This window comes from Bidens hawaiensis, unplaced genomic scaffold (genome assembly GCF_021521415.1).
Source record: "Bidens hawaiensis isolate Kalapana, Puna unplaced genomic scaffold, B.hawaiensis_p1.1 tig00025980_1, whole genome shotgun sequence".
NCBI classification, from domain to species: Eukaryota; Viridiplantae; Streptophyta; class Magnoliopsida; order Asterales; family Asteraceae; genus Bidens; species Bidens hawaiensis.
Window position 1 is genome coordinate 319,398 of NW_027494175.1, and position 10,041 is coordinate 329,438.

A 10,041-nucleotide genomic window follows, 5' to 3' on the forward strand; every position below is an offset into this window, starting at 1 on the left:
TTTCTCGAAGACGTTTCATTAAAAAACGTCTGCGCAAGCTCTTCTTGGTGCAGACTTGGCTCATCAACTTCTGAGATATTATAAGGTCTGAAGAAGGTTAAATTAACACCCACTATCCACCATCACCACACCACCACCGTCCATCACCACCCACCCACCGTCCGCTACCACCACCACCGTCCGCTACCCCCACTGTTAGCCACCACCACCGCCCACCCCCACCACCCACCGTAATTGTCCACCACCCACCACCACCAACCACCACTGCCACTACCCACCATCGCCTTCTTCCACCGCCACCACCCACCACTACCACTATCACCATCCAGTACCACTACCCAACGTCCGCCACCACCATCGTCCATCACCACCATTGTCCATCACCCACCACCAACCACCACCTCCTTCTACCACCGCCACCATAGGATTAATTGGGCTTGAGTTTTGTTAACATCTAATAATCTTTTTTACCATAATATTTTAACCTAAAGCAAGTTTTTAGTATTTTCATCTTTGTTGTAAATTTTTATATGTAAGCAAAAGAAAGGAGAGATACAGAAGATGAATTGTTCTCAACTTTTACAAGTCACATTCAACATTGTTTTAAGCATAACATCTATCAAATAACATTGTTTATGCAAAGTACGAAACAAGTGATTTAAAAAAATGATTTGTGGTTTTATAAATATTATTTCGGTTTTGTTTGACTATTATTTAAATTTCTATGTTAAAGGACTTTTTTTTTAAATTTCAACTTTTTTAAAAAAATCTGTTTGACTTTAACACTCTCCAGATGTTGAAAAACAAACAATCTTCTTTTTGCAGACTGCAGAGGTTTGGTCCACCTCTTCTGCTACAGATACCTGCAGATGTGGTCCGCAGACTGCAGAAATTTTACCTTTTAAAAAACAAACAGTACCTTAATGACCATTAAGAGGCTATCAAACAACCCCTAAATCTATTAATGAAGAACAAAACAATAACGGATTTTGCTAATACTTTTATTCGGCTTAGGCTGTTTCGACTTTTTGCTAGAAGAAAAGCGACCTAATAACCAACCCATATAAATTCAGGTTGATCGGGTTTAGGTTAGTTTATGCCAGGTTGTTCGGTTTATAAATTAAATGTGTGTGTATATATATATATATATATATATTTGTGTGTGTGTGTTTACTTACAAAATATCGTTATGCTACTGAATAAATATTATAAAAATTCGTACATTATATGATGATGTTCAAAAGTACCAAAACTAACTATAAAACATATATTTCATATATCAAAGACTCCAAATCAAAACACATCCATATAGAAAAGACGATAAATGTCCGGGTTGTTTTTGGGTTTCGGGTTGAAAAAATAACCTGATAACCCACCCATTTTAAATTCGGGTTGGTTGGGTTCGGTTTTTCAGGTATTCTCTAATTTGGATTCAGGAGTATTCGGGTCGGATTCGGTTTTCAGATACGATAAAAAGACACACCCCTAACTAATCGCGTGTGTTCCAAATAAAACCTATATAGAATAACAAGTATATTTTATAATCGTTTTATTGATTCATGAATTGCATCCGTATAAAAACTACAACAGCCGATTGAGTCACTTGGCGGCACCATATTGATCGTTGATTTTTTTTTTGTTTTTTTAGTTTCGGTACCATGACAAATATAACATAACCCGAACAAATTCGCGTAGACTCGCTGCATTTTGTTTTAATTTTGGTACCTTAACCAATGTTATGGAAATCATCCGAATTTGCGTAGAATCACCGCCTCAACTTTCGGGATCGACAATGCTTGGGTCTTCCCAACGCCCGAGTGTTTCCAATTGATGTCACTCAATTGATCCACCTCAAATTTTATATGTTTTGTTTTATTTTTGGTTATTAGTTCTGGTATCATAACGCACTTAGCCGAAACCGATCGAACTTGCGCCGACTTACCGCCTCAACGCACGGACCGACAACATTTGGGTTTATCATCGCCTGGATTTTACCAACCAAACCGGCACAATGCGACGAGTATAACACTAGTTAACAATAATTAATATATATTTTATAATCGTTTTATTGATTCATGTTGTATGTAAAGAGATTTTTTATGTGTAAATTTTATATTCTAGACTTTTTATTGTTTGTACTATATACTTTATTTATCTTTTATTTTTAATTTTGTTCATTTATTTCAAATATTACATCTTATTTATTTTTAATATTTGATAAACTACGTGTAATATACAAGTTTAAAAGCTAGTTGAATAATAGGTGTGTATTTTATAATCATTTTTATTGATTCGTGGGTCGTGTCGGTATAAAACTAGGTGAGACGGTAAATTTATATATAATGTGGTGTTTTGATAAAATTATTTAAACTTTTTTTATTCAAAAGTTAACTTTATTAGGAGATTTAATGGTGTGAAAATTTTATAAATATTTGCATTTTTTAAAAATTATACTGAAGTATAGACGACATATATGCATCTTTGTTAAAATTCGGCATCGGCAACCGGTCTGGTTTGAAAAACAAAAGGATTTCAATCATCTTGTTCTTTCTAAATTAGGTTTATACTTTCGTGTTCATTTTATTCATTTAAACAATTTATTTTTCTCCTTTATATATATAGAGAGTTATATTAGTTTAATGATAGTTCTTTATTATAATTTTTTTAAATTCTAAGTGTAATGTTTCTTGTATCTTATTAGTGTATCATATTATATAATTGTGCAATTAATTTTTTTTAAAATTGGTGTATCTAACATTGAGATTAAGTTGTTCGTAACCGTCTAATCTAAGATGCAACACAGACAAAATATTATTAAAACATATAACGCGTGGTCGGCTATTGGTCGGCATGTTCAGGTTTTGGTCGGTTTCGTATTAATTTGACACCTAATCAAAAATATGAATTTTAAGATCTAACCGTTCAGTTTTTTAGTTAGCTTAGTTGTAGCTCATTGTATGGTTCGTTTACACTTAATTTGATCGTTGACCAAAATTTTGTGTTAGAACCAACAAATATAATTTCTTCATTGTTTCCCATTTTATCTTATTTAGACACGACAAATAACATTTCAAGTGTTATTTTAAATGTGAAATAGTAAAAAAAATATTATTTCCAATTTAGTAATTAAAGTAATATATTACTTTTATACAAATTATAATGATGTGTATAGTTGGGAGCGGTTTTTGTTGATTTTGATTAGTTTGAGCGGTTTTTGTTGATTTTGATTGGATCGAGTAAACTCAAACCGATCAGATAAACTTTAAATTAAAACCTGAATCATTTGTACCTACTAATTTGGTTTATGGTTCGGCTTTTACTGCCTCAATAGATAAGAAAGGCCTCTAGTATCACTGTCGAATTGTTGTTTTATACATCAATGACATTAAAACAAACTTTTTACAAAGTAATATTGATTTTATTTAAACCTTATTTGTTTTCAGTTTCTTGATTTATTATTAATGTTTTATGTTTTATTAATCAATTGCATTTAATTGGTGGTACCCACACCAAATCACTTTTGACACCCTATAAATAGTGATTACTTTCAAGTCTCTCTATATGAGGTATCAAACTCAATAGAGCAACACAACCTTCCCAGCCCAATTTTGCTAGCTTGCAATCCTTATTGTGGAAAAAGAAGAAAATATGCAATACGGTTCGAGTTTTTCTGTTGCAGAGAACGGATACCTTCCCAGCGAGAAGTTTGATGACGATGGGAGGATAAAACGAACAGGTAAGTTCATTGTTTTTAGTTTGACTCGTGAATAGTCTTTAGTATGTTTTTATTATTTGTTTTTATGGGTCAATGAAGGAACTTGGAAAAGTGCAACCGCACACATAATAACAGCTGTGATCGGGTCGGGTGTGTTATCATTGGCATGGTGTTTTGCTCAACTCGGATGGATTGCAGGGTCCATCACCCTCTCGTTGTTTTCAGTGATCACAATGTATAACTCGATTTTGTTGACGGATTGCTACCGTTCACCTGATCCGGTTACTGGCACCAGAAACTATACTTACATGGGTGCTGTTAAAGCCAACCTCGGTATTTCTAATTTCTTTGTCTTTATCTCAAAGAAATGTCACCTATTTGATGATGTCTTAAATTTAACTATTGAACATTTATGAGCAGAAATGTTGAAATTAATTAACATTCCATCGATCATCATTATATGGTTTTGTTAGTCAACAGTATCTACATTTAAAGTAGTAACAAGGATAATATTACTAACACAGGCTTTCGGGTTGGAAATCCAATCTTACTCTTTTTTTTTAACGATCAACGAATAAAACAAATAAAGTCTGGTTACCCGGGGCAACCCAGGGGAAAAAAACTACCCCATACGCCCGTGATCGCAGGCAGCACTGGGTGGTCCAAGCTCATCTTCTATTTTGGAAAACTCGTCACTCAATTTGTATTTTTTGGGACTTTAAAATATGAATTGGGAATACCATGTCAAAAAGAAAAAGAAACTTAGTGGCTGTTTGGGATTCCTTATTTTTGCTCCTTATAGCTTATAACTTCTGCCTAATAAGTTATAAGGTGTTTGGGAAAGTTGGGTTTTGTGAGCGTATAAGACATAAGTTACAACATTGTAACTTATACTTATGCCTTAAATAAGGTATAAGGAGGTACAATAAGGAATCTCAAGCACCCCCGTAGTTGTAGTTTATGTCTTAAATAAGGTAGGAATTCCAAGCACCCCGTAGTTGTAGTTGTACGAATTGTTTTTCAAAAACACTTTTTTAATACAAAAAGTTGTTTTTAAAACCGCACCTTAAAAAGGCATATTATGATGTTAAATTGATATGATGCATATGCTGACATACATTATTGAATAATAAATAATTTCATTAAATGTGTTCTGAATTTATTTTGCTCTTTTCTAGAAAACTATTAACTTCATATATAAATAATGCATTTTTATGTGTTCACATGTATTTAATGGTTATCAAAGGATAAGTAACGTATAATAATAATTAATAATAAAAAAAATTAATGGCTATCAAAGGAAAATTAACGTATAATAATAATAAAAATAATAATACTAACAAATTAATAATAGTATTTTAATTTTTAAACAAAATTATAAGATTACTACCTGATATGATGAAGTAAAGTCCAAGTAACTAATACGTAGTAATTATTCTATTATTGATTACACGTTTACTCTATAAGTATATGTGATATAACTCGAGCATGTTTTGCTACAAACCAGGCCCGGCTCCGAGAACGGCTAAAAACTTTTGGGCCGAAGGCAAAAATAATTTTAGGCCTTAATAAAAAGAGGTATATTGTTGGGTTTAAACAATTTATTTTTTAAATAATCTTTAATTTTTTCGACCTTATGATTTGGTTGTGTCAAAAACTTTTTTTTTATAAAATAGATTAAAATGTCTCAAGTGAGGTTAGAACTCACAACCTCTTGGTTAAAAGTCACACGTATTTGCCACTAAACCAATCTAGTGGTTGTGTAATTAAGTTTAAATATTATATATACATATTGTTTTTCATAAAAATATATAAATATTTATTTTATAAAAAAAAAATCCGGGCCTATCGGGATGTCGGGCCGAGGTCCGTCGACCACTCGGCCCTCCCTTATAGCCGGGCCTGCTACTAACTCATTTTAATAGCAGCTAAGTTTAGGAGCATTTTTCACTCTAATCCGGCGGTTATTTCAAAAACACAAGTGTCGTTCCTAACTATATTCCATGTCCAGTTGCTGCCATCGCACCACTCACGACTTAACTCGATTGTTTCCTAATAATTGATGTACTACTCAAGTGAGAATAACTAGTTGTACAAATCAGAATAGAAAGTGACTATTTCATTTCAAATATTCAAAATTAGCGAATCATCACTTAAAACTGTGTGTTATTTGCTTGTGACACAGGACCACTTCAATACAAGCTATGCGGGATAGCTCAGTATGGTGTTCTCATTGGAATAACCATCGGATACACCACCACCACCGCGATCAGCATGGCGTAAGTTCACACAATACATATACATTTATTTAAAGCAGTAATAATAATAACTGATTTTGATCGTTTACTCTACCGTTCATCAGTGCAATCAAAAACTCCAACTGTTATCATAAACTGGGTCACAACGCGGACTGTAAAGAGAGCAACAACATGTATATGGTGATTTTTGCGGTTATCCAGATCTTCCTAAGCCAGATCCCCAACTTCCATAAACTGTCACCGATCTCGATCGTTGCTGCTATCATGTCCTTCACCTATTCGTTCATCGGCGTCGGTCTTTCAATTGCCAAAATCGCAGGTAAGGAAATATTAATTTGATTGTTTATTAGTTTTAAATATTTCATATATTTATTTATTTGAATATTAAATAAATATTAATTGAATATTAATTGAATACCTTAGGGCTTAGACTTAACTTATTTAGGTCGCATACCATAATGGTATTTCCCTTACATATATTATTATTATTATAATTATTATTAGCTTTTATATAGCTGTTAAACTGTGATCTTATTATTAATATTATTATAATTAGTAGTAGTTTGTATATAACTGTTAAACTTCGATTTCCTTTATTTTGCTTCATACACATGTACTTAGAGCCGAGGGTCTCTCTGGAAGCCACCTCTTCATTCCTTTGGATGGAGGTACGGTGTGCCTACATCCCACCCTCCCCAGACCCTACTTATAGCTTTGCTGTCGGTGGGATTTTACTGGGCATGATTGATTGATTGATATATTTATTTATTTATTTGAAGCATGTTCTTGTGATTACAGAAGACGGGATGGCAAAAACGACTCTGACTGGAATACCAGTCGGGCCCGACTTTTCTGGCACTGAAAAGATGTGGATAACTTTCTCCGCCTTAGGAGATGTTGCTTTCGCATATTCATTTTGTTTCGTCCTTTTAGAAATTCAGGCAAGTCGTGTGTGATATTGTATATCATCTCCGTTAAAAGCTCAAATCAAGCCGCGCTTAAGCGAGCTCGAGCCTAAAAATAAGTTTGTTTAACAAACAAACCTGAGCTTCACTTATTGGGCTAACAAATAATAAACCCTGGTCGAGCTCGATCTTAAACAAGCTCTGGCTCGGCTCATCTCTAGCAGGTTGAAAAGGTTTTTAAAACATTTTTTAAAAATTGCAGGATACACTGAAATCAAGCCCGCCGGAGAACAAACAAAAGAAGTTGGCTACCATCATCGGAATCATGGCATCAACCGTTTTCTATATGTTGTGTGGGGTGCTCGGATATGCAGCTTTCGGGGACAAAGCACCAGGAAACTTCTTGACCGGGTTTGGATTTTACGACCCCTATTGGATGGTGGATATTGGAAACATTTGCATTGTCATTCATCTTCTTGGTGCTTATCAGGTAAACTAATATCAAAACCATGCTAATCAAACCAAAAGGTGGTAACTAATATGACGGTTTCGGATAATTGAATCGTGTAGGTATTAGCACAACCCTTATTCGGGTTTATGGAGGCTAGCAGCAAACAGAAGTGGTCACAAAACAAGCTCGTCACAAACGAGTATTCATTGTGCGGATTCGATGTCAACGTGTTCAGATTTGCTTCGAGAACAAGTTATGTGATCGTGACGACGATAATCGCGATGTTATTCCCGTTTTTTAACGACTTTGTGGGATTACTTGGTGCGGGTACATTTTGGCCATTATCGGTTTATTTCCCGATCGAGATGTACATTACACAAGCCAAGATCCGCAAGTACTCGTACACGTGGATTTGGATGCAGATATTGAGTTTAGCATGCTTGATCGTTTCACTCATTGCTGCTGTCGGGTCGACCCGTGGGCTCATCACTTCGGTTCAAACATTCAAGCCCTTTCAGTCTGTTTCCTAGGTTATCCCGAACGGGCACGGGTTCAATTTTAAATGTTGTTTAGAGTAATGCTCCTTTCAATACAAGTTACTAGAGACAGTTTGCATTGTACAAGTAAGAATGTGTATTTACATGTTTGAAATGAAAGGTTCCGAGTTCTTGGTTACATTTACTGAACCTCTTTTCGGGACTTGATGAAAACATAATAATATAAAGTCTAGCTATTTATCGTTTAAAGCATAATGTACCTTTAATTTAGTCTTGGTGCGGTTTCAGAGATGCGTTGGTCTTCTAGAAGCTCATACGGGTCAACGTATGGCGGTATGTATACTTGTCTTGTGCTAGCATCATGGACAAATTTTGGTCCAAAGTACTGCAAATGGATGTATAAAGCAGTTAGAAATTTAAAACTGCATATCTTGTTTGCAAACAAACAGCGTAAGATAACAAAATATTTTCAAAAAAAAAAAAATCTCATTTATTATAACCGCATACGGAATCATATCTTCATAATTCATATTAGAGTTGTACAATCAAGCTCTCTATAGAATTGATGCAAGTTACCTTTATTTTTTAAAAAAAGAAAAAAACAGAGCATCTTGCTTTCAACGTCTTCCATTTTAGGAAAAACCAATTACAATTAGCAGAAGCCTACTTTGTAACACATATACAGAATCATATCTTGATATTACGGAGTTGCTTATTTCACCAACTTATAACTTATTAACTTTTTTGAAAAGTTAAAAGTTGTTTGGGATTGATTATGTTGAGAGAGGATAAGTTAATAAGTCACAATGTTGTGACTTATTAACTTTTTGGAAAAGTTATAAGGAGGTTAAATAAGGAATCCCAAACACCCCCCCTAAGAATCTCTTTACTAGTGGCCCGGTCCATTTACGGGTCAGGACGATAGGGCTAAGGGGACCCGCTAGAGCTGTAACAAAGAAGTAAAAGTAGAGTATGGATGAAGAAAGCTTACGAGGTAAATAGCAGAGAACGATGCGACGGTTACAAGGATCAATGGCCAAAATGCCAAGAAGAATGTTCCACCAAGGGTTAGCAAGAGTTTACCGCGTGGGATCAAACCCTAAAACATATATGTCACAAACATTAACTAACATGTCTTTAGGACCCGTTCGTTTCAGAACAAATAATATGTTGTATAATTGTAATGTTGCTTTAAATATGATACAGAAGACAAATATGTAAGGGTGCTGTTAATTGCTTTAACATGTCTTTAGACCCGTTCTTTTCGCCATGTGGCCTATCATACGGTACCAGCCCACTTGTCACATCATATGGTCCATATGATAATGCCCCGTATGACCTCTTTTCGCCACATCATATGGTCTATCATATAACAATGGGGCGAAAAAAGTCATAAGCCATATGAGTTTGTCAATGGTCACATCAGTCATTTCCTTGTCGGTAAAAACAACAAACAAACTGTATAGTTTGGCCCGTACAACCCCTTTTATGTCATGTCAAAGGTCCATATGGTTAATTACTTCATGTCATAATATGGTCAGGCCCATATGACAGGTTATCGTAATGTCTTTCTCACACACTACTCGTGGTTATCATTTAAACACAGAGTACAAGTGAATTACGTGATTCTCTAACATATTATCAGTTTAAATAAACGTGCCACGTATGGCGTATCCTTAATATTAAAGAATAAGAAAACAACAAGGTAAGAGTATTTTAACCTCAAGGCCCTCACTGTTCAATGCAATAGACCTCTCCCTTTGATTAGCTAACTTTTCCTCAATATCTGCATATATCATACTCTCATCTTTCTCTAGTAATGAAGTCGGAGTCATGCCTCTTCGCTTCAGTTCTTTCATAAACAAAGACTCGGTGGGTTCTTCACCTGCAAACACTCAAATTCACCCATATTACTACAAGTCTAATCTAAAACATGAAATGTGAAAATTGTGATTATAACTAACTATTAGTTATTCAACCACCTAACAAACTAACAATTAGGGGTTTGCATGGTTCAGTTAATATCCTCAACCAAATAAACCATTTGGTTTCGGTTAATAAACAAAATCAAATTTGGGCAAATACTTTTACTTAGAAATACATGAAATAAATGTAGAAATACAAAATGGAGATACAAAACAGATGAATTGAAGATATAAGTACATGAAATGGTGGTATGAAACATGAAATAGAGGTAAAAGAAAAGGCTATAAAT

At 34.4% G+C, this 10,041-nt stretch overlaps 2 protein-coding genes across 2 annotated transcripts; one reads left to right on the forward strand and one right to left on the reverse strand.

Annotated features, from left to right (window-relative positions):
- Positions 1-3,571: 3,571 nt before the first annotated feature.
- On the forward strand, positions 3,572-8,004 carry LOC143572618 (amino acid permease 6-like). The gene is made up of 7 exons (XM_077057726.1): positions 3,572-3,736; positions 3,815-4,048; positions 5,901-5,994; positions 6,078-6,292; positions 6,772-6,914; positions 7,141-7,368; positions 7,449-8,004. Exons 1-7 carry the CDS (start codon positions 3,649-3,651, stop codon positions 7,857-7,859), a joined length of 1,413 nt encoding a protein of 470 aa, XP_076913841.1. The 5' UTR covers positions 3,572-3,648; the 3' UTR covers positions 7,860-8,004.
- LOC143572619 (uncharacterized) lies at positions 7,921-9,760 on the reverse strand. The gene is made up of 3 exons (XM_077057727.1): positions 9,548-9,760; positions 8,818-8,925; positions 7,921-8,211 (listed from the first exon to the last, which is right to left on the reverse strand). Exons 1-3 carry the CDS (start codon positions 9,683-9,685, stop codon positions 8,089-8,091), a joined length of 369 nt encoding a protein of 122 aa, XP_076913842.1. The 5' UTR covers positions 9,686-9,760; the 3' UTR covers positions 7,921-8,088.
- Positions 9,761-10,041: the final 281 nt, after the last annotated feature.